This window comes from Sminthopsis crassicaudata, chromosome 4, assembly GCF_048593235.1.
Source record: "Sminthopsis crassicaudata isolate SCR6 chromosome 4, ASM4859323v1, whole genome shotgun sequence".
Classification (NCBI taxonomy): domain Eukaryota; kingdom Metazoa; phylum Chordata; class Mammalia; order Dasyuromorphia; family Dasyuridae; genus Sminthopsis; species Sminthopsis crassicaudata.
This window is the reverse complement of record NC_133620.1, coordinates 175,374,100-175,400,158: the sequence shown is the minus strand read 5'-3', so window position 1 is coordinate 175,400,158 and position 26,059 is coordinate 175,374,100. Positions and strand designations below refer to the sequence as shown.

The 26,059-nt window shown below is 34.0% G+C and overlaps 1 protein-coding gene across 1 annotated transcript in view; it reads left to right on the top strand.

Annotated features, from left to right (window-relative positions):
* The window catches only part of NKAIN2 (sodium/potassium transporting ATPase interacting 2), a 1,389,007-nt gene extending 1,379,362 nt beyond the window's left edge, over positions 1–9,645 (top strand). The window contains exon 7 of the mRNA XM_074309950.1: positions 9,492–9,645. Coding sequence (XP_074166051.1) covers positions 9,492–9,501 — 10 coding nt within the window. The 3' untranslated portion in view covers positions 9,502–9,645. The remainder of the gene's footprint in view (positions 1–9,491) is intronic.
* The last annotated feature ends 16,414 nt before the right edge of the window (positions 9,646–26,059 follow it).

Here is a 26,059-nt window from a genome sequence, read left to right as displayed (position 1 = left end):
AAAGTTCAAAAGAAAACTATAAATTTATCATAAACTGGAGACCCCACATTTATCTTTATTTGTTCAGTCTCACAAGTGAAGAGGTCAAATTTATTGTAGTAAACATTTATCCATTCATTCTTATTAGGAAACTACAATGTCCAAGGCAATATATCCATTATGTATTCTAATCATTATGCTATGTGTGGTGATAACTGAATTTCTGAAGGATTTTCCTCTATTAAAAAAGAACTTACCAAAGATCTGTTACATATAAAGTAATGTGCTATGTATTAAGAGAGATATACCAGTTTCTGCCCTCATAGAATTTGCAATGCATTTTAGGCATAAAGCACATCTTTGGATCCAATGGGTCTTAAGAGGGTCAGATTTAGGATTAATATGGAAAACATTCCCTAATAATTAGGGCTACCCAAAAGTATAATGATCTACCTCAGGAGGAGATAGTGAGTTTTCCCATTAGTACTCTTGGCCATTTTCTGGAGATATTATGAAGGTGATAATTAGACTAATTAGAGTAAGTATTGTTTTAGGAAGGCACTAAAGATTTTTAAGCAGGTAAGTAATTTGTCCTGTTCCATGTAGAAGAATGAATAGATAGGCATCAAAGAACAGAAAAGAACATTACTAAGGAGGCTATTATTGATCTGGAAAACACATTGAGAAGAGATAATTTTAAAACCACTAGACTTACTAAAACTATGACCAAAAATGGATCTAAACATATTGCAAGAAATTGTAAAGGAAAGTGCATATATCTCTTAGAAACATAGGGCAAAAATGAAATAGAAAACAATCTTTCATTTCCTGAAAAATCCCCAAGTGAAAACTCCCAGAAACATTATAGTCAAAATCCAGAATTTCAGGTCAAAGAAAAAGATATGGCAATTGGCTAGAAAGTATTCATGCAAATAATGAGAAGACACAGTTAGTATCACACATGATTTAGAAATTACCACTATGAAGGAGTAGAAAGTTTGGAATATGATATTCCAGAAGACAAGGTATATAGGCTTATAGCCGAGAAGAGCTTACCCTGAAAAATAGCATGGGGGGAGGGAAGATTTAATAAAAAAAAAAGAGGACTTCCAAGTATTTCTGATAAAAAGGAATAGAGCTGCATAGAAACTTTTCATTTCAAATAAAGAAGAGACAGGAGATATAGAATAGAAACAAAAAGTAAACTACATATGAACAAATATAGGGGATTAAATAATTGCTTACATTTTAATACAATGAGATGATTCATTTTCCCCTCTGAACAGTATCATCATTAGAGGTTCTAAAAGGAGTATAATTAGACAAAAAGTAGATAAGTTTGGTTATATCTTGATGATGTAAGAATGGAAAAGAAAAACAAAGATTAGGGAATATTACTTTATATAATTAGGGTACACAAGAAGTCTACAGGAAGAAGGAAAGTAGCTTACTGTTGAACCATATTCTTATTGAAACTTGTCAAAGGAAGGGAGCACATGCACTCAAAAACACACATACACACTCAGTTGGATACAGAAATATAGTTCAATCAGCTGGCAAATAGAAGAAAAAGATGAAAAGGCAATTCAAAGAGTAGATTAAGAGGGAATTTGGTCCTAAACAAAACAAACTCTAATAATATATGAAAATATTTCTGGTTCTTTTTGAGGTGTCAAAAATGGAAATCTGAGAGGGTTCTTATCAGCTGGAGAATAGCTTGATAAATTATATTATATAGATGTGATAACAGAGAATGGTTTCAAAACTTATATGAATTGATGAAAAACTTGAATATTCTGATCCAACCTAATGACCAATCATGATTCCAGAAGAGTGATGAAAAAATGGTACCCATCTTCTGATACAGAGATGATAGACTCATACTGCAAAATACACACACACACACACACACACACACACACACACTCATATACATAAGTATACATTCAATTGTATAACTAGACAATAGAATATAAGTATATTTAGGAAGATGCTGCCATATATTTGCTCATATATGTATATAATGTTCTATCTATATGTATTTACACATCTGTTTAACTATGTATCCATTGTGTACATGTGCTTACATATAAATATATATAATTCTGATTTCTCATATTGAACATGTATAAAATCAAAATGTGTTTATGTATACATGTATATGCATATATACACAATTTTTTTCTTTTAGATATGTCCAACACAGAATGGTTTTTTGCTTGAGTAATCGGGGTTTTGTTCTTCTGTGTATTCATGGCCTGTGGGGAGGGGGGGGTGGGAGGGAGAAGAGTGAGCAGGAAATGAGAGGGCGAGAAGGCAATTTTTTGCTAATTGAAAAAAAAACAAAATTTATTTAAAAAAAAAAAAAGATAATTTTGGACCTGATAATGTAAAGTACATTGAAGAAGGTGCTATGTTACTACATACTAGGTCCAATCCTTGGACACTAAGCTTCTGCCTGATTAGCATTCACATGCCATCTTTTTACTGTACTATATTACTTGGCATGTGCCCACTATTTTCTAACTCCAGTTCTGAAGACAGTAATAAAATTGACACTTATTGACACTTTCAAAACACTCCCCTCTAGCTAAAACTCCTATATATATATGTATATATATATATACATATATATATATACATATATTCCATTGTATAGCCATGACTCACATAAAATTAGACATGTAGATATTAGCTTGAAGAAACTAAGGTCCCAAACATTTTTATTTAATAAAAAGTCCCATAAAGTTTTTTTACTTTTGTTTTTAATGTCATAGTGTTGAAGTATGGTGTCAGTTTCTTTGTTCTGATGTGGCTTTTAAATCACAGATAATGAGAAAATTCTTCAACAAACTTATTTACCACAAAAATAGATCATTTAAATTCAAAGATTTTTGTTTAAAAACTACTTTCTTTAGCCAAACCTTCTACTCAAGCTACTAATAAATCATGCAATATCTGAGCCTTAGTTTCCCCATCTAACAAATGAACTATAATATGACATAATATCTTAGTGTTTCTAAAATGTTCTCATTAACATTTCTTTCCTTTTCTCCCTCCCTATATCTTGGTATTGCCTCTGGTGGGACTGCAAAATGAACACAAAGGAGACAGATTTTCAAAGATCTACAGACTAGATAATTATTCCCTAACTAAGCCAAAGTTAATTCTACAAGCATACATTCTACAGGTATTCTAACACCATGAATAGGCAGAAGACATTAACATTAATCAAGACAACACTATGGGGCATTAATTCCACAGGAAAAAATGTTCTTTGAGTCTTGAGAAAATGACCAAATAATACTACAATGGGTTTTTACACCATTATGATTGGATTTGGTTAAAATGTTTTGATAATGTTCCTGTGTAATGACATTGGAGTGGGCAGTCACTCCTTTTCTATTTAATCATTGCTCTTGTAATTCACTCATTCAAGGAAGCCCATAGCAAAGAAATGTCCCAGGGTGTGTTGCTAGCTTATATCCTGGAAGGTTGAGGATAAGAGAGGAAAATATCTATAGCAGTACTTTTATTGTAGCAAAGAAGTGAGTACTCATCAATTAGTGAACATTTGAACAAATTGTGGTATATGAATGTAATGGAAACTATGAAAAAAGTTGAATATAAAGAATTCAAAGAAGCATGGAAAGATTTGTAGGAAATAATTCAAAGGGAAGTTAGCAGAAATGAAAAAGAATGTAGTGATAAAAATAACATGAACAAAAATATACCTGAACAACCATGAAGTTTGAGTAATCCTAAAATCATTCTCAATCCCTGAGAAGAGATAATGAAAAAGGTACTTTTTTTTCTTCAGATGGAAGGGTAGGAATTGCATGAATAGAATTAGAATTCTGCATATATAAGGCATACTTAATCACTGCATTGGAAGTTTTACTTCATGATTTTTCTTTGTTATAAGAGGGATATGTTGTTCACTGGGTGAAGAGAAAAGGATAAATCTAAATATGAAAATATTAGGCATCAATAAAACTTATTTTTAACTTAATGCAAAAAAAGAAATATAAAAGGGGAAAAGTTGGTTATATTTATAGCTACAATGAAAGAAAAAATGAGCATCCAAAAGAAATCAAAAAATATATAAAAGCATGTGTCTGAGACAAAGAAACCCAGAATGATGATTCTTGGAAATACAATTTTTTAATACTTCAGTGCTGCTTTCTTCCATATGCAAATGATTCTATTGTGTTGCAAGAGGCAAAATGCATATGCACACTTCTGTTCCTCTTATTAAATGCACAGAAGGAAGGCTGTCATAAGGCAGAAGCCAATAAATACATCCACATGTCACTCACAAAAAGCTGTCTTTAATCATGATCTCACATAATTTCAGCCCAAGAAAAGAATGAAAATATGCCCATGCTCAGGAATAGCCCATCAATACCCACCAGACATGGCCATTCCTCTTATTCAGCTCCAGTGATACTCATTGTCTCTATCAGTCATTCATATGAATTTCCTCTTTGCTGATCAACAGATGCTAGTGAGAAGAAACAAATTAAGGGGGAAAATACCAAAGAAAACTTAGATTCATAGAAACAAATACTAATAATAGATAATAATATTTTCAACTTTGTACCAACGTAGTCTTGCATTCTCTATTTTAAAATTTTGAACTAAAAGTCATACCTCAAAGGGTAATCAATAGATATAAAGAGCTCTCAAAAGAAATACAAACTATAAATCACTAAATAAAAAGTTTCTCAAATTTATTATGAATGAGACTCAATGTGACTCAAAAACACTTATTTAAATTCACACAAATTGGCACAAATGATAGGAGATAGAAATCAAGTTGGACAAGCTACAGAAAGACATACATACTTATTAAATACACTGTTGGAGGAGTTATAAACTCATCTGATCATTTGGGAAAGCAATTTTAAATTATGTTGCAGCTAGGTGGCGCAGTGGATAGAGCACCAGCCCTGAATTCAGGAGGACCCGAGTTCAAATCTGGCCTCAGACACTTAACACTTCCTAGCTGTGTGACCCTGGGCAAGTCACTTAACCCCAGCCTCAAAAAAAAAAAAAAAAAATACTGTAGTAAAATAACTATGGCTTTTCACCCAGATATACTACTTATCTCTGGATGGAAATCAGTTTCAGAAAGAAAGATGCCAATATACAAAATATTCAAAGACTCTTCAAAATATTCAAAATATTCAAACACTCTTTCATGACAGCAAAGAACTTGAAGCAAAGTTCATGTCTATCAGTTAGTGAGTAAAGAGTTGATCATTTAAAAAAATAGATACATCCAGAGAAGCATGTATATACATATATTAATTCATAAATTAATGCAGAATAAAGTAAGTAGAACTAGGAAAACTACCTAAACATACATATGTGTGACTATATAAATATATGATATAATGTAAATGAAAAGAAAAAAAAATTTTCAACTCACCACTTTGTAGTTAAAATGACCAAATATTTCCCTGGAGAATAGCTGGGAAAATGTACCTTCTTTCTTCACAAAGGTGGGGAAAAATAGGCATACGTATGTCATTTCTTTTGATCTTTTGATCTTTTTATTATTTATTATAGTGGAAGGATCTCTGAGCAGGATAAGGGGAGGGATATATGGAAAAAATAAAATTGATAAAAACAAAAGATATCAACAATTTTAAAGAAAAGTATATCAACAATTTTAAAGAAAAGTATTTATTCTAAAGAGAAGCATATTTATCCCTATCATCTCTATCACAATTCATATCAATATATTGTCATTTACAAAGAACACTTGGGTGCAAAGATATAGAAGGCATTATTCAAAGAGGTATCATGATACAATGAGAAAGGAATTAGATTCAGAGTCAGATGTTCAATTCAGTGTTTTGGAGTTTTTTTGTTTTTTTTCAATCATGTTAAGTTTTTGTAACCCTACAAGGTTGTTGGTTTTTTCAAAGATATTGGGGTGGTTTGTCATTTCCTTCTGCAGCTTATTTTATAGTTGAGAAAATGAAGAAAACATTATTAGTTAACTTGCCCAGAATCAGACAGCTAAAAAGCATATGAGGCAAGATTTGAACTCTGGAACTTCCTGATTCCAAGTCCAGTGCTATATCCTCTGCACCACCTAGATTTAGATTAAAATCCCAGATTTGCCCCTTATTACCTAGTCTTTATCTCATTTATAAAAAGTGAGAAGGTTGTACGGTGTCCCCCCCCCCCCCCCTGCTCCAAATCTATGACTTGGTAAGTCTGAATTCATTGGATGAAGTAAACTACAAAGCAGCAACCTACCAGAATTTTAGTATTTGTCTCTGTACTAGCACTTCTGCTCCTTCTGTCTTAGAGTGTGAATGTATGTGTGTGTGGATAAAACGCTGAATCAACTACATTTAAAACATAGTGATAGCTCTTTAAAAATATTCTAATAAAACTTACATATTAACACAACTGAAAATAAAAAAGTCTAGAGTCACTGAATTTCAGAATAGAAAGAAATGTCAGAGATGATCTGTTCTAGCTTCTGACCTACATTTTTACATACTACATATTACAAGACCATGAGCTCATTAAATGCAAAATAATTTGCACTCTATTTTAAACAAAAAACTTAGAATATCTGTCAAACAAATATAAGAAATTGATTTTGGCTTCCTGGAATATGGAAAATCAAATGATAACAGAGTATTTAAACCTCATGTCACCTTAAAATAACTACATTAGTGGAATGGAGTTGAGAATGAGTAAATCAGTCAACAAACATTTAAGTTAATGTAATATGCTAGCATTCTTTTAAGTGCTGAGGATACAAAGTATGATAAAAGCCATTTTATTATACAAAAAGTACCTGCTCTTGAGGACCTTGCAATCTAACAGGTGAGACAACATGAAAGCACTACATATATCAAGCTGTATAAAACATGTATTAGACATAATTAAGAAGGCAGGAGCAGGTGGCACAGTGGACAGAGTGCCAATCTGAAGTCTGCTTCAGTAGGTGTGTGACTCTGGACAAGTCACTTAACCCTGTTTGCCTCAGTACCTTATCTATAAAGTGAACTGGACAAGGAAATGGCAAACCACTCACCAGTATCTTTGCCAAGAGAACTCAAATGAGAACTCAACAACAAACAGAAAGATGTCACTAGTTTTAAGAGAAATTAGGAAACTCTTCTTACAGAAAGTAAGATTTTAACAAAGACTTGAAGACAGTCAGGAAAGCCATCAACAAAGATGAAAGAGGCAGAAATTCCAGGCATGGTGGACAGAAAGTAAAAATGCACAGTAAGAAATTATTGGTAGCATTTCTTTTAAAAAAGAGAGATCATTTGGAGAGAGGCAGGTCAGAAGTCAAATTTCTTAACTACATAGTTAAAAAGAAAAGCATAGAGGAAAAAGAATACAGGCAGTGACTAAAAATAGACTATGGATTTCTCAAGAAATTTAGACAGAAAGGAAAGAAAAGGTATAGGAATATAACCAGTAGAAATGGATGGATCAACCCAAGGATTCTTGAAGATGAGTAAGACATGATCATATCTGTAGGCTGCTAGGGAAACAGCCCATAGGAAAAAAATTAAAAGATAAGTAAGGAGGGTAATACAAAAGGGACAATCTGCTAGAGAAGAAAAGATGAGATCATATCCTTGTAACCAACTGATTTTGCCTTAGTTACACCTGAGCATAGTTTAACTATAAGAGTATGCCAACCTCATGCCTAAAACATAAATTGGTGGCATGGATGAGATGGGAATTCAAAGGATAGGTGGGGATGTTTATAGAACACAACATTTTGAAATTTACATAATAAAGAGCACTTTCCATGGTCCCCTAAAAATATCCTCCAAATTATAGTCTAAGAGGAATTTAATCCAGAATAACTATTCATATTATCTTATGCACATAGATTCATAAATTCAATGTTAAAATATACTTTTGAGGTCGCTGAATCTAGTCCCATCATTTTAAAGAAAATGGGGACTTAGGTTAAATGACTTACCCAGTATGAAAAAGTTAAGAACTATCTGATGAAAGATTTGAATATAGGTCAAATCCACTATTCATTTGAATACCTTATTCTCTCTATTCTACTAATTCACACTCACCATCTGAATTTCTTTATTTTGATTTCTAACATTTTCCTAAATTTCTTTGGTTCCCTTCTGAAATTAGTTTATTTGTACTTCTTTTTGAATGAGTGTCTCTTCCAAGTTTGTAGCACACAAGTATTTATTTATAGGATTATTCATTTAGAGCTGGAAGAATATTTAGAGATCATTCTAATCCTACCCACTCATTTTAAGAATGAGAAAACTGAGACTTGCAAAAGTTAGATGACTGGCCCAAAGTTACACTGGTAGCTGGTAATAGTACAAAGATATAAGTCCAATTCCCTAATTCTAGATTCAGTGTTCTTTTCATTTCAACACACTGCCTCTAGTCAGAAAGGCTAGAAACTTAAGAGCTATTGTCTATTCAAGCAAGTGAATACTCAGCCTCAGCCCAGTTCAAATCTAATTCACAGAAAATGATGTAGGAGCTAAGAGTTTCCAGTCTGTCATCTTTGTGTCTGCTTGCAACCTTTGCATTTTTTTTCTATCAACAAACCTTAAGATTTTCAAATCAAAGTAATTTACCAATATGGGCTGTTCATGCACAGTAAAAACATACGTATATACCAACTGAAAAGAATGAGCTGCCTTAGACTGAGGAAGATGCTTTGATAGCTGTGTGTCATTCTAGCTGCAGGGGTTTCCATTAAACATTACAGGAGTTGTGTGACTAAGACCCTGAACAATACTCTCAAAACACTGCCACAATCGTCTTAAATAAGAAAGTCTTTTTTTTCTTTTTTTTTTCCTTTCTTTTTTCTTTTTATTGCTCCCACATTCAATGTACAGAGATTCTTCTTGGTTAAAGTGGCTCTAACTTTTGTTGATTTGTAATTCTTCAGGTGTTCTTCCAGCTTATTATATTCAGTTAAGCCTGGAGAGAAAAGGATTTCATGTCTTACAGTTTAGCCATTTTCCCCTCTCATCTGAGATCCTCATTTATGTGGACTGAATGCATAGAAGGATAGGTGCTGTCATCCATGAGACCATTCCATTAGAATATGCTCACATTTACAGGTTAAATTTTGTAGTCAAAGTAATTTGCTTTGATATTCAGTGACTTCCCTTCCTCTACAGATTTTTTGTTTTTTTGTTTTTGGAGGGGGATAAGGGGAAGTAATCAGCCGCAAGCAGGCTCATATACAGGAAATTCCCACAGAGAACCCCTGGAAGAGTTTGTATTCTGCCTCGACCTAATTGAGCTGCAGCATTAAAAATAGTGGATTACTAAAGCCAAGAGATTTGGGGATGGGAGGAGTGAGGAAGAGGGGAAGAAAAGATCTTTCTTGAAACCTTTTTGCTATGTCCTTCATTTGTTCTGCCCCATGCTTGGAGAAGAGAAGGAAGGTGATGGATTGAATCTCCTAATCCACCTCTGAATTGGTCATAAACATCTTTTTTTTTTTCCCATCTCTCCTTTAGGTCCAAGTAAGCAATGTGACTTCAGTGTGTCAGCTCAAGGACCTTTCAAAGAACTTGTTTCACAATGGCCTCCTGTGTTTTACAAAGAGCAAGAAGCGACTTATCTGTGTTTAAAAAAAAAAAAAAAAAACAACCACCACCAAACATAAGCTGAGACACAAAAACAAATAGTTCTACTTAGCCTCTTCTTCCTAACAAACACAGACAGATGCCCAGGAGACCCTGTCTTGGATTTCCTGCCAGGCCTTTGGAAGGTCCAAAAGGAGAAGTGTTGGTGACCCCTGCTGCCCATTCTTTCCCTTTACCTTCTGCATTCCTACTAATGGGAGAGCCTGAATTATGGTGTCATCCAGTTGAGAATCATCCAACAGCCCTCCATTCACCTGATAGCACCAAGTCTCCTTAGTATAATTACAAAATAATAACAGTAATAATAATAATAAAACAATACCATGATGACCTTGTAACTGAAGTCTATATAGACGGCAGGTTGTTTGCCCTAAAGGCTGTACAGTACATACTTGCCTTAACCCATCTAAGTTGTACACACCAGAGAAACTCAGTGCAGGCTCTCTGAAGTAGCTTCCTTCAGGCTGCTGTTCATTCTGGGGAAAACAAACCAAGTTTTAAGTCAGTGTGTTTCATGTCAGGGAACAAGACTGCCTAGTTTCAGTAGCTCCAGAGCTTCTGTGGGATAAACTGCCAGCTGTCAGTGAAGTGCTTTACTATTGAGCCGACACAGTGGCCAAAAAGTAATGATAACAATAATAATCTTGACAATAACCTTTATAATACTAAATAAGGTCTGGGGGAAGGGACATGATGAGGGGGGAGGGGGTTGGGAAACACAAAGCAAAACTCATTAAACTACTAACCTTCCTGGAAACAGCTTCGTTAACCCCATTATTTTTATTTAGTGCACTCTAGGTGCTTTTCTAAGTAACTTCCAATATGTCTTTTACTAACTCCAGAAACATCTTCAGATTTCTATCAACAGAGGCCAACGGAATATGTATTAGCTATGTTTACTCTTTTATATCTAATTCAAATGGAAGATCTGATGTAAGTGAACCTTTTTTTTCTAACTTCCACATATGAGATTATTTTTTGTGGGCGGGGGGTGGGGAGGGGAAATAGTTACCTTGGTGAAATATTTGAGATCTCTTTGTGGTATTTGGGGGATCTGTTGTGTGTTAGAGTGTGTATTTTAATCTTCCTGTATTATTGTGGCTGAAAAAAAACTGTGCTGTTATGTAGTTGGCAACAAGATGCCTTTGGGAACTTAATAGTAGGTCAATGTGTTTATGGAATACTCTGAACTCCTAGGAAATTTCGTTTTGTTTTGAATCTGAACTGTATTTTTCAGGCACTATGTGGCTTTCATTAGCGGTAAACATATTTGTTCAGGCTTTTCAGGAACTTGGATTGGCCTTGTTTCTTTTTCTTGGAAACACCTTGGAACAATTCAGAAAAGGGGGGAAAATAATGCCCTCTCATCACCTGTAAGGGGCAAGTAAAATCCAAGTTTAGAACAGCTTAAGTTAGCAAAGAATCACTTTTTTTCCTATTTCTTACTCCTTGGTGGAGGTTCTGAGATTACTTGTATGGAACCTGAGCCTGCCCATATCTACAGAACCAAGTCCTGTTTACTGTGTTTGCATGGATATCTGTATCACACGCAAAAAATATATATATTATATATATTTATTTTAAAAATTGTCTAGAAAACAGAGGAACAAAAGTTCTCCATTGGAAAGTAACCTACAAAGACAGGTTCCAGGAATTATACTTGCATTTTTTTCCAGTGGCTTATACATGTGTCTATATATACATGTATAAAATATAAAATCTCAAATTCCTCAGTGAAACCTCTTCTCATGCACATTTCCTGCATGTCTGAATAACAAATTGAGGGGAAAATATTGATCCCAAGCTGATCTTTTGGCATCAAAACATAAACGCAAAATTCAAGACAGGATCAGAATGACAACATTTTTATGAGATTTCCCTATACATGCTTGTCGTAATGAGGTTTTACTGTAGCGTACATGTGTATGTATGTATGGGTGAGTACATATGCTCACCCAGCACATAATAGGCCCTCATAGTCCTCCTTTAAGTTGAAGCCAAGTCACCATCACCCCCTTCACACATTAAAACAAGAAATGATGTTGACTACTAAACAATGTTCAGTGGACAGAACTGTCATGGGAGCAATTCTGAGCACAGTAGTGTGACTATATCTGGAATAACATCCAAGTTATACAGCAGCTGTATCCTCCTCAAAATCCAGGAAAGAATGCTATTTTTCTAGGCTGGGCTTTTGTTATAAAACCTAATATTCAGAAGGCAAGAGGTATGATCCTGATGTGTCTTTTTCTTTCTTTTACTTGGCATTTGTTAATTCTGAATGTATTTTTAACAGAAGTGATTTTTTTGACTTATTAGTGTAATTTGCATTTTAAAAATAAATGGAAAAAAAAGAAAACCATTCAGTTTCTGAGTTCTCCCTTGGAGCCCCTGCTGCTTCTCACACAAGTTGTAAGCAGTCTGGCAATATACTAGACTGTGGAATCCTATTACATTTACATGAAGGCAATGGTAAGGTCCTGAACCACACTGAAATGTGTCAGCAGTGAATAGAAATTGCCAGGTCATGGCATCATTTTAGCTCAGTCATAGGTAACACGTATTTTCATTATCTCCTGACACTAAAAGGTTTCTTTTATAAGACTGCCTGTAATAGACTTGCTGTCATTTGGAAAATATCATTTTATATTACCTGCTCATCTGAAATTTTGAGTCAGTAGCAACCTGACAGTTGTCAAAAGTGTGAGGCTAGTATATTAAATAACCTCTGCTAAACTGGGCAAGGGATCAGACATTCCCACTGCCACCCAAGAAGATTATTCAGAATGATCAAGAATGCATTTATTATGACTAACAGTAGTAGCACTCATATCCATTTCAACAAATGACAACAATAGTATAATCTTTGGGAAGAGGAAAGCAAATAAAAATTATTAGAATTAAATTTTTGAAGAGTTTAAAAGGAAGATAGAAACCCTTTACCTTTAAGTCACTACAGTTATTTAACACTTCAATATCAGAAGACAGCCCCCAAAGCCTGTTATTCATGCTATCAAAGAGTGAAAATTAGAAGGGAACTTTGAAGCCGGAATTCAAGCTCTTCATTTAATATCTGAGGAAACTGTGACCTAGAGAAGCTAAGGTCACACAAACAATCATCAGAATCAGGATTTGAACTCAGGTCTTCTGGCTTCAGTCACTACTCCATGCTTTCTTGAAATTAAAAAACTTCAAGTGACATCCATCAAGGATCTTTCTTGAATTAACACCACTAGTCAGCAATGAGAGGAGAGCCAGGATGACAGTCCAGATAAGAATGGGAATGGAAGATTCAATTCACATATCCTTATAAGATTAAATTGGGTCAAAAATCCACATTCCTTCAATCCTCACAGGTGTAAGGATTAGAGGTGCATCCTGATGTCCCCAGGTAACCAGACCTTACATAAACGTACAGATCTATAGGTTTTTGCCAAATAAAGACGTGTAATAGCCATTTCTATCTCCTATTATAAAAGTGCTCTAGATACATTCTTGTGGTTCACTTCTGCAGTTTATAGTGTTTCTCCTTTCTTAAGTGAAAGGTACCAAAATGAGTTTTGTGAGGGTTTTTTTTTTAAAGTTGGGAACATCAGGAAACAGAATGGCTACCTCTCCTTTTTTCCCACCATTTTTCTGTTTCATGAAATTCAATGAAGTATCACCTTGCAGGCCCATTACCACCCAGTACTTTTCAGAAACAAGAGCTGGTCCTTTCCTCCTACTTCTTTTTCTCTTTATTCACATAAAAAGATTATTCCTCTTATGAAGATAAAAGGACCCTTTTCAGAGGTTCAGGATACGGAAGACATCCATAGTACTATGCTATCTTTGACACCGGTCTTTACTCTGGCCCAGAGGGATGCTGAGGTTCATAAGTTCACTTGATTGGTGGGCCGACTAGATACTTCCTCCACAGAGGAGTCCAAGATCTTTGTACTTTGCTTATATAGGTTTATAATCCCACAAAATGTCATACTGCAATAAGATTTGTATTTTTTCTCTTTTAAAAGACTACCATCTTCTGTCTCTGATGAAATGAGGTATGTAGCAAATACTCATATAATATAACTAATGAAGTGATTCGTTGTGGGTCATTTTATTACAGAAAAAAAGATTTTGTTTTAAATAACTTACATGATACAATGAAATTATTTTTTGTTTGTTTTCCTAAGCTCACTTAGTCTAAGAAAGCTCAGATAACTGAATTTTTATTCTTACATGCTCTGAAAAAAGACAAATGATATAGAAGTAGACTAAGTTTAGAAGTCTTTTTTGTATTGTTTTCTTTTGTATTTCCTAAATGGCAGTTTTGGAGATATGTTCCAAAATTTGTCCAGTCTCCTGCATCTTCTCCAAGTTCTGGGCTATGTAAAGCAATGGAAATTAAGGCTTATGATAATGATTCAAAGGCATAATAAAATCTGGAATTGTTACCTGGAACAGGTAATTTGAGATGTTAAAGTCAAATAGAGATGGATCCCTACTGTTGCATATTGACTTAGAAAACCAGAAATTCACATTATCTCTTTTTTTATTGTATTCCTTTTATTAAATAATTCCCCATTATATTTTTAATTAGATTCTGTCCCAGCTAGGCTACAGCAACTTTGATGCTTTTGACATAAAGTATAGAAGACTGTATAAAACATAGTTTTAGTACTAAGTATTTTACTAGATTCAATCATTAAAATAGAAATCAACTTTGGAAAGCTACTTAGAACCTTCTCATTTAACATATGAAGAAACTAAGGTCCAGAAAGAGAAATGACTTACCAAAAATCAAGTAGGTGATGTGTGGCTGAGAAAAGATTTGAATCAATCTCTGGTTTTGCACCCTATTCACTATGTTATGTTTCCCCTTGAATCTAAGCATGATATCTATGGTGACAGTAAAAAAATTTTCTATTTATTAGAAATACTGTGGCTTATTAGATACATTAAATTTAGAAGAAAAAGAGAAGTTTCTGTGATTTGTTTTTATAAAAAAAATTATAATTGCCATATTAAAGAGATTGAATAGAACTAAAACTTGTCCTCTTAATCATTTAAGATATTCTTCAGAATTCCTACCTTTCACTTATAAAATGAGAAATTCAGCATTTGTCCCTAAGAAGATCACAAATTGAGAAGTTTTCTCTTTGAAATACAAACTCCCAGATTGCTATCCATTCTTGTGTCTTCCCCTCCAAGCATCCTTTATTACTTTTCCCCTCTCTTCATATATGTTTACTCCAACAAAAACATAAGAAATCTTTAATTCTTTGATATATACCCACTTTAAAATTGCTTAGTCTTCTTTGTCAATTAGTGCAGTGGATAGAGTGCTAGATCTGTAGTCAGGAAGACTTATCTTCCTGAGTTCAAACCAGGCCTTGGACACTGATAAATTGGGTGATCCTGGGCAAGTCACTTAACCCTGTTTGCCTTAATTTCCTCATCTATAAAATGAGGTGCTGAAGGAAATGGCAAATCATTCCACTGTCTTTGCCAACAAACAAAAAAATAAACAAATCCAAACAGGATCGCAAAAGTCAGACATCACTAGAAACAACTGAACATGCACAAAAAAATATTGTGATTTAAGGTTTGCAAAACACTTTACAAATATTATTTCATTTGATTACCATGATAAATCTGTAGGGAAGGCACTATAATTCCTATTTTGAAAAATGTGACAACAGAGGCTGAAAAAAAATTAAGTAACTCCAATCACACAGCTGCAAATGTCTGAAGCAAAATTTGAATACCAAGTTCAGCATTGCCTACTGCCACCTTGCTGTCCTGTTCCAATCATTTTTGATAGCCATTATTGTATCAAAATTTTGACAAGACCTTTGGAGATGTTCTATTTCCCATTTTAATGAAGGTTACTCTTTAACAGCTTCAAGAATCCATAGGCAGGATGATATTTTCAAAGACTGCCCATATTAATCACTTTCCCATCAATATAACTCACCATCATTAACTAAACATTGAGACTGTTTAACTTCATTCTGATGATCTTTTGGTTCAGGTTGAACAAGAGATAACAAAACGTCCCAAATTTCCAAGTGGCCTCCAATAAAATTTATGCTTGTGTGTGTGTGTGTGTGTGTGTGTGTGTGTGTGTGTGTGTGTACATGCGCAAAACCTTACCACACATTGAATATCCACAAAAGATATAACGAATGAAACCAAATGAATAATGAAGAAAAATGACAACTCATGGAAGGGAAATAAACAGTGTATGCCTCTGGTAAATAACTCCCTGAAGAACTCTTAAAAAAGACTTACTGATTAATTGAATCTATCTATCATCCTTTTGTTGACAGCATTTTCAATTTGCAAACTTTTGTTGTTATTTTATTCCTTTACTATGATAGCTTCAAATTTGAAGCAGAATAAAATGTAGATTTGTTGGTGAATTGTGTTTTGGTGGTATTCTATATCTCTGGATTTAGGAGAAATTCACATCAATTTCAATTGCTAGGTGAGAGGAATGAGTTTGTGAATTGTAAGATGCCTGAATGTTTCCTTTTGAAATGAATTTTCAAGCCACATCAATATCTGGAACGAATTTGCTGCTCAAGTCTACAATGCTTGAGGCACTGTAGTGTACTAGAAAGACCACTGACCTCAGAAGACCAAAAGTAAATGAAATCATTTTTTGAACATAAACTGTAATATGTAAAGATGAGTTATTTCTGGGAAGGTAGATCCCATTCTAATTTCTAATGGTCCCCTTATATCTATTTTAAGGGTTGTTGTTTTTTTTTTTACATTATGACCGTTAATCCTGGACCACTAATGAAGTAGACTAATCACAGAGCCTTAATTTTCCAGAATTATATAACTTCAAGAAAAGAAAACATACTTTTAATAAGAATTTTCTTTTTAAAGGTTATTCTTTCATAATTCATGTGTACTGTCTTTTGGTTTTAGAAAAGATGATCACCATGATAGAGAGGTACAAATTCTGTTTGTGCTATTTCTTGATATCATACTTTAGTCTCTATTACAGTTGGATCCTAGTAAATACTTTCACATTTCCCAAGGGTATTAGACATATTTCTTGTCATATGGAAGATGCATTTCAATAAAGGGGACACTATAATTCAATAATGAAATTTCATCAAAGTGTATAAGCAGGCAACTATTACAGGATGATGACTCAACTCACCATGATAACATGACAAAAAGTTCAAGAATGATTTTTCCAGACTAAGTACTGACTTTTTTTCCGATAGTTGCTGGCCCTCATGTTGTTCATAACACAGTTAATAAAATACTTCATATAAGAAATTTATTAATTAAATCAATTTTATTGTTTCTCAATACAAATGATATAGTATAATGGATATAGGGCTGGCCTTTGATTGGATTAGATTGAAAATGGATTGTTCATCTATATTGGTAGAGGAAATATCCACATAGAAGTATATTAGGAGAGTTCTGCATTTCCTAGAGATGATTAGATATTCCTATTCTTTTGGGGCTTTTTTGGTCACCATTTGGCAGCAAATGTTTCCTAGTTGAATGCTTTTGTGGTATCAGTAGCCATAAAAGACAAAAAAATTAAAATTAAACCTATCTAAAACTTACATATTTGAAACCCCCAATTTATTGGATGAAATATGGCATGAAGTTAGCTTTTCCTCATTCTCAACAGTAGTATAAAAGAATATAGCTGTTGACTGAATAATTAAACTCCAAATGGAGGCATGTTTTAGTTAGGCCTATGAGGCCATACCTAGAATTCAAGTCCATGAAGAAAGCAAGAAAAACATAGAGGAATTCATAAAATTTGATTCATTTGTGAATTAAATTCTGTCTAAATTCCTCTGGCTGTGCTTGAAATCTAGAAAGCAAGGTTTCTTGAGACAATAAGAGTTTGAAAGAAAAACAGAATGGGCAGACAATTAATTAGCTATTCCTTATTAAGTGTCACCAACTCTACCCATCCCCATAGACAGGAATCTATACCCTTAGAAAGAGTGACATCTTCCCAGGGGAAGTTTACTTTGCAAAGGTGGAAACAATTAGAATAGATCCCTAAGGTGTTTCTATCTTCCCAGCTATGTGTAATGGTGTTTCCTCCTTCCCACTCTTGCGAAAGAAACCTCTATTAAAATTAAATGTCTCCCTCAGCTCTCTTTTTCCTTCTTGAATAGTGCATTTCAGAATTAAATGTCAACCAGACTAGCAAAAAGAAAGGTGACCTGACTTCTTAAACAAACTGATTTAAATGCAGTGGTTGGGAATTCTTTCTGCATGTTGTTAATAACAATGTATTTTTTTTAATCTACTGCATAACTACATGTGAAACTGAATGCTAGAAGTAATGTCACAGGCTGTCTTCAGTAACTTTTTTGGTTTTCATATTGTATTTTCTGTAGGTCTAAGAAATGAGAGTCAACAATTATTGTTACATGAATTATAGATACAAAGATGACTGTGAACTATCTATTGCCTAAAATCTCATAACCAGCAGCTTGGAACAGAAGGGAAAGGAGCAGGACACAACTGATTATCTCCTTCACCATAAGTTATGTTTATTGAAGGTCAAAAATTAGGAGCTGGAATTTTCTCAATTAATTCCATATTATATCTTTTATGACAGGAAGTACACAAAGGAGTAAAACTTCGAATGAGTTCTATGTCAGAGTTACTTCAATAAATAAACCTTTTTCTCCCATTTGGACTTGCAAAAGTCTAGATCCTCTAGACATAAAAATTGATATTATAAACAAATTAGAAGAACATAGTATAGTTTACGTCTCAGATCTGAGGAGGAAGGAATTTGTAACCACAAAATAGATAATTTTTATTATATTTAGTTAAAAAGTGTATGTACAAACAAAACTAATGCAGACAAGATTAGAAGGGAAGCAATAAAATGGAAAAAAATTTTACATTCAAAGATTCTGATAAAGGCCTCATTTCTAAAATATATAGAGAATTGACTCAAATTTTTAAGATTTCAAGCCATTCTCCAATTGATAAGTGGTCAAAAGATATGAACAATTTTCAGATGAAGCAATTGAAACTGTCTCTAGTCATATGAAAAGGTGTTCTAAATAAAAAGGTAAAAAGCTGAGCCATGACATTACCTTTCTATGGAGTTCTTATAACACCTTTGGGGAAAACTATTATTGCCCATTTTAAGTAAGTGAATTTCTCAGAAAATCAATGAGATAGGATCAAGGAATAGGATCTATTTTTGTAACTTCTCCCAAAGTGTTTCACAAGAACAGCCTGTCCTAATTTGTAAATAACAAAATAACTCTCTCTCTCTCTCCTACTCTTCCAGAAAATCTAGGACTCTCCCAAGCTACTATCCAGATGTAAATCTTGGGTTTTAAAAAATGTCTTATAATGGCCATCAGTTGGAGAATGGCTAAATAGGTTATGGTATATGAATATTATGGAATATTATTGTTCTGAAAGAAATGATTAGCAGGATAATTTCAGAGAGACTTGGAGAGACTTTCATGAAGTGATGCTAAGTGAAATGAGCAACATCAGGAGATCATTGAACACAAAAACAGCAAGATTATATAATAATCAATTCTTATCTCAGGAAGTGACTTTTCAACAGCAAAGTGATTCAGGACCATTCCAATAGTCTTGTGATGAAGGGAACCATTTATGCCCAGAGAAAGGACTGTGGAAACTGAACTTGTTATCAAACTGTGCATACCCTTTGATCCAGCAGTGTTACTACTGGGCTTAAATCCCAAAGAGATCTTAAAGGTGGGAAAGGGACTCACATGTGCAAAAATGTTTGTGGCAGCCCTTCTCATAGTGGCAAGAAACTGGAAACTGAATGGATGCCTATAAACTGGTGAATGACTGAATTAGTTATGGTATATGAATATTTTGGAATATCATTGTTCTATAAGAAATAATCATTAAGACAATTTCAGAGAAACCTGGAGAGACATATAAACTGGTAAGTGAAGTGAGCAGAACCAGGAGATCATTGTGCATGGCAACAAGGAGATTATATAGTGATTAATTCTGGTGGGCATGGCTCTCTTTAACAATGAATTGATTCAAAGAAGTTCCAGTTGTTCAGTGATGAAGAGAGCCACCTACACCCAGAGAGAAGAATGTGGTAACTGAATGTGGTTCACAACATAACATTTTCACTTTTTTTGTTGTTGCTTGCTTGCATATTATTTTGCTTCTGTTTTTACTGGTTTCACTTGATTTTTCTTGTGCAGCACAATAATTATATAAATATATATATATATATATATATATATATATATATATGCATACATTAGATTTGACATATATTTCTACCATGTTTAACATATATTAGACTACTTGCCATCTAGGGGAGAGCATAGAGAAGGGAGGGAAAACTGGAACACAAGGTTTTGCAAGGGCTAATGTTGAAGAATTGTCCATGCATATGTTTTGAAAAATAAAAAGCTTTAATAAAAAAGATTGAGAAAAAGCATGTACACAAGTATTAAGAGAAACAGAAGAGAATAGGGTCATGAATTTCCAGAGAGAGAGATTTTATTTATCAGTTTGGGCATTCTTTCCTAAAGATTTTAAAATCCCTTTATGTCTCAGTACATAGACATTGAGAATTATTGTAATGGGGAAAATAACCACTTTTGGTCATAAATAATAGTCACATCAACAAGTAAAAAAAAAAAAGTCTAGATCCTTAAGATACAGAAGTATACTAAGCTTCTTTCTTTAGGCCACATATTAAGAAATTATATTGGGGAAGGGGCAGCTAAATGGTGAAATAGATAAGAGCCCCTACTATGGAGGCAAGAGGATCTGAGTTCAAATTCTACTTCAGACACATAACACTTCTTAACTGTGTGGTCCTAAACAAGTCATTTAATCCCAATTGCCTCACAAAAATAATAATAATAATGATAAAATAAAATTACAAAAGCACTTTCTCCTCACATCCTTAATAGGTTAGCTCTTTGAGGGCAGAAATTGTCTTGCTTTTTTTTATTTGAATTATTTATGCTTCGTATAATATCTGAAACAGAGTAAGCTGTTAATAGCTAAACTAATAAGCTATGCTCCCCAAAATTAAATACACAAAGGGTGACTATCAGCCAAAATATGGAAATAATAATCTCTTTGAGGGCCTGGAGAAGTATTGTGGTCTAATGGATAAAGAGCTATCCCCACAATGAAGAAGATTTGGGTCTGAGTCCAGCCATTTCACACAGAGAAAGGAAGAGAGAGAGAGAGAGAGAGAGAGAGAGAGAGAGAGAGAGAGAGAGAGAGAGAGAGAGAGAGAGAGAGAGAGAGAGAGAAAGAAAGAAAGAAAGAAAGAAAGAAAGAAAGAAAGAAAGAAAGAAAGAAAAGAAAGAAAGAAAGAAAGAAAGAAAGAAAGAAAGAAAGAAAGAAAGAGAGAGAGAGAGAGAGAGAGAGAGAGAGAAAGGAAGGAAGGAAGGAAGGAAGGAAGGAAGGAAGGAAGGAAGGAAGGAAGGAAGGAAGGAAGGAAGGAAGGAAGGAAGGAAGGAAGGAAGGAAGGAAGGAAGGAAGAAAGGAAGAAAGGAAGAAAGAAAAACAACTCTAGTCCTTCTGACATTGTGGGTTTGTTCATTCTGAAGAAATTTGGGAATGAATAAAAACACTAGAATTGGGATATGAGTTCTTTTCCACAGATTTTCACAACTAGGGTCAATTGCCTTTAGTAATAATTCTGATCTGGAGAAAATAGCAAAGAGTGATAGAAGCATCCAAAAGTGTGTTTTCCAGGATTTTAACAGAACAACTAATGCTACCTCCTAGTTGAACCTTTATACCACCATTCCCTGTATACCAGAGAATCATGTTTAATAAATCCCTTTCATACTTCTCAATAACAGTCTTTTCTATTCCCAGAGATTCAATGAAGCCATTGCTAGAGATTGAGGTTATCTGAACAGTTCTATGCCATGGGGGCCTTCTGGAAAGTAGCAGGAAAAGAAAGAATGAAAGAAAGAGAGAGAGAAGAGAAGAAGGAAAGGAATGGGGGAGAGGGAAAGGAGAGAAAGAAAAAAGAGAGAAAAAAGAGAAAGAGAAGAGAAAGAGCAGAAAGGGAGAAAGACAGCAGAAAGAAGGAGAAAAAGAGGTAGATAGAGAAAAAAGGGAAGGGGAAAAAAAGAAAACTGTCTCATATATAAAATTATGAAATTTGTGCCAGATTTCATGGATTTTCTCAATTACAACAAAATGGCAAGTGACTTGTGGAAAAGCCATGGGACCATCACCAGTCATTCCCTAAATGCAGGATGACATCTAAGTTGGCCTAAGCAGATAAGAAGACTATGGTCAGTGACCACCAGATGCCCCTGGTCATCTAATCTAAAGTATAACAAACTTCATGTCAAAAATATCTTCTCTGTGTCCACTTCTGAGTAAGTGGAGAAGAGACAATTGTCTCTGGAAAACAGTCAAGCAAACACGTTTGACAAAAATTTCTACACTTCAAATAATAATTATTTAATTATGTTATTTTTATTTATTTATATAAATATATATTTACAACTAAATATGTTGTTCTCATTTAAAATAAAACGTTTCTTGAAAGATGATGCCTCCACTCTATATTACTGGAGGTAGGGAGGGTGCATAAAACATTATGTGCAATGGCTCAAACAAGAAATAAGACACCACATCTTCCTATCTGGGGATATTTGCAGGCTGCCTCCTATCCCATGCTGGAAATGTTCTCTCTCTATCTTGTCTCTGTCTCTGTCTCTGTCTCTCCCTCCCTTCCTCTCCCTCCCTCCCTCCCTCCCTCCCTTTCCCTCCCTCTCTCTTCTCTCCTCTCTCTTCTCTCTCTCTCTCTCTCTCTCTCTCTCTCTCTCTCTCTCTCTCTCTCTCTCTCTCTCTCTCTCTCTTCTCTCTCTGTCTCTCTGTTTCTCTCTCTCTGTCTCTTTTTTTTTTCATTTTCTCATTTGGTTTCCCTAGCTTCCTTCAAATCTTAGCTAAAATTCCACCTTCTCACCAGAACTTCCCCAGGCTTATGACAATAAATTCCTTTTTCTTATTCTAATTCCTATTTTCGGATTTGCTGATTTTCGGATTTCATATATACAAAGGCAAAGCTAACAAAAAGATCACGAAAGTATTCTACTATCTTTACTATCTGTCCTCACATTCAGATGTCATTTTAAGCTAACTTCATTTCTTTTTTCAACAGGGTTATTAGACTGGAGAATTTTTTCAATACAATTTACCTAGATTAACACAGTAAGAACTTGATAAAGTATTTCATGTTATACTTGTAGTCAGAATGAAGACTTGTGGTAAATAACAGTGAAATTAAAAGTTAGTTGAAGTCAAAGGATAGAAATGAATGATTTGATGTCAGTTTGGAAAAGTTTCCAATAAAGTACACCAGAGATCTATATTTACTCTTTTGTAGTTTATTGTTGTCAGCAATGCTTTTCATAAAGTCATAGATGGTATGCTTATCACATTTTTCAAAGGTACAAGGCTAGGAAATATACTTAAGGACATGTTCAAGACTTCTACAAGCTAGGACATTAGGACTCAATTTAATAAGATTAAATTTAAAGGCTTAGACTTTGGTTTTTAAAAAATTGTTCCATAAGTACAAAATAAAAGAGGCATAGCTAAAGAGCAGTACATCTGAAAAAGATAGAACAATCTTAGTAGAGTGTAAGTTCAACAGGATTTGACTCTCTGATGCAGCAGTCAAAAACCTAATGTGCTAATAGACTGCATTAAGAATGGCAAAGTGTTCTATTATACTCTGTCTTGGTCTGACCACATCCAAAGTATATATACTTTCTTGATCTGGTAATCTGTTGTATATTTTGAATCTTCCCCAATGTTCTACTGGGCATGTAACAATGTCTTCTTTTGTTTTGCTTTATTATGTTTTCTTTTTCTTTCCTGTTATTCTTTTTTTCTTATAGTTTTTTTTTTCAAATATAATAACTTCCCTTGCTATTATTTAACCTCCCTCCTGCAAAAAAAAATTAATTAAAGAGACAGCAGGGATAGGAAAGACATGTGGGGGGTGCAAGTGTGTGTATGTATGTATATATCTACATATGTATATATAAATATACCTGTTCTTAACTGTAGCTTGCTTGAAGGTAGGGGGAATGAAAGGGCGAAAAGGAATAATGTAAATAAGATCTGCAGCAGAGAATCAAAGAACAAGGAAACAAAAAAAATGGACATAATTTCTTCTACTAATATATATATATATACTTTCTTGAGCTGTAATTTTTGTTATATATTTTGAATTTTCCCTGATGTTCTGCTGGGCACATAACAATGTTCTCATTTGTTTTGCTTTATTGTATTTTGTATCTCTTTTCTGTTTTTCTTTTTTTTTTCTTACTATTTTTTCAAATAAAATATTAAAAAAAAAAGAGCAACCAGAAAGGTAAAATAACCCAAAGATCATGTTAGCTAGGGCTCAGCAAAGGAACTGGGGATGTTCACCATAAGGAAGAGGAAATTTGGTTGGCTATCCATGACAATCTTCAACTTAAAGGCTATACTACTGAAATTATTCTGCTCAGCAATAGAAGGCAAGATTAGGAACAAAGAGATAGAGGTTACTAAAGGGGAAGTTTAAGCTTCATTAAAACATATAATCACAGAATTTTAAGGCTGGAAAAGACTTAAATGCTCATTCAATCCAACCCTTACTCCAAAATGAATTCCCACTATAATATGCTCTACAAATGGTCATCCAATTTTGCATAAATGAAATCATATCTAACATTTTTGTATTGAAAATAACATACCTTTGAAATAATAATTAATATGTGTCTGAAAGCTGGAGTCACCATAAAGCAAAGTTGAATGAATTCACTCTTTACTCCCCTTTCCAACATGAAAAAAGAGAAATTAAATCTTTCTATATATTGAAGTACATTCTCTTTAATTACTGCCTCCACTCCTTCCCCTATCTTCTTCACAGTATAAGCCATTCCACTCTACAGCAAATAAACTGATTCTAGTCCACAAGGCAAATGGCTCAATGGTTTACATATAATATAAAAAGTTAATAGAAAATTTCCTATAAAGTGTATATCTTCAACAAAGAGAAGATCTAATTCAGTTCTAATTGATCAATGATGTTCAGAATCAGCTACACCCAGAGAAGGAACACTGGGAAATGAGTGTAAACTGTTTGCATTTTTGTTTTTCTTCCCAGGTTATTTCTACCTTCTAAATCCAATTCTCCCTGTGCAACAAGAAAACTGTTTGGTTCTGCACACATATATTGTATCTAGGATATATTATAACACATTTACCATGTTTGGGACTACCTGCCATCTAGAGCAGGGGGTGGAGGGAAGGAGGGGAAAATTCGGAACAGAAGTGATTGCAAGGGATAATGTTGTAAAAAATTACCCATGAATATGTACTGTCAAAAAAAAGTTATAATTAAAAAATTAATTTAAAAATAAAGTATCAAGAAAAGAAAAAAAAGAAAATTTCCTATAGAAAATTTCCTAACATTCAAATAAAGGTTTAAATCTTTGGCTGATTTAAACAGCCTTCCTTTCTTTCTTTTTCTCCTTTTTTAAAAACTTGATCTCTATCACACCCAGACTGGAAGTGCAAGGGACTGTTCACAGGATGGTACTACTCTCATCTACACAGCATTTTTGACTTGCTTTAATTCCAAATTCACTCCTTAGACAGCCAAATGCTTCATGTCCACCCAAGTCTGGAAAATTGCCGTAGTAATTCTTCAATTAGTGCAGATATCCAATCAGTTTGGCTCCAGAGTTCTGAAGTAACGGGGATTACAGATGTATACCATAATGTCCAGCTGTGTATTTCCATCTAACCCTTAATTTTCTCTATTCCCTCTCAATCAAAACAAAATATAAAAATGAGCAATATGAGCCTTCATTGTCAACCATGAATTTTTATATGAATCAAAAATTAACCAAAAGAGCAGTCTGGATTTAAACATACACATTGACCCAATTATATAAATGCTTATTATTAGAGGAATGGGGATGAGAATTTGGAGAGTAAATTTTTAGAGTCTTCTTCAGTCTTTGAAATGGTGTTTGCAACTGATATATTTTTATTGTCTTTAGTCTTTGTCTTCTCCTGCCCTCAGGTTGATGTATCCTTCTCCTTTGCAAACAGACTGGTTATCTACATCTTCTGCTATTCTGCCTGTCTCATCCATATTGCCACAGACTGAATGTCTTTTCCAAAACTCCTAGACTTGACCAAAGTCTATCAGATGGTTAGAAGATCATGATTGGCTGGAAAGAAATGTTCTCTTTCTGAACTACAAATTCCAGTATTCTAGTCACACCTCGAACCGATGTTACAAATGTTACAAATGGATGTGTGCATGTATCACCTAAATGATTCATTATGCTCAATTATGTCTTCTGCTTTTATAATCTCTAAAACAGTTTTATCTTGTTATAAGAATAATGTTGAAGTTGGTTTTTACCATGCTG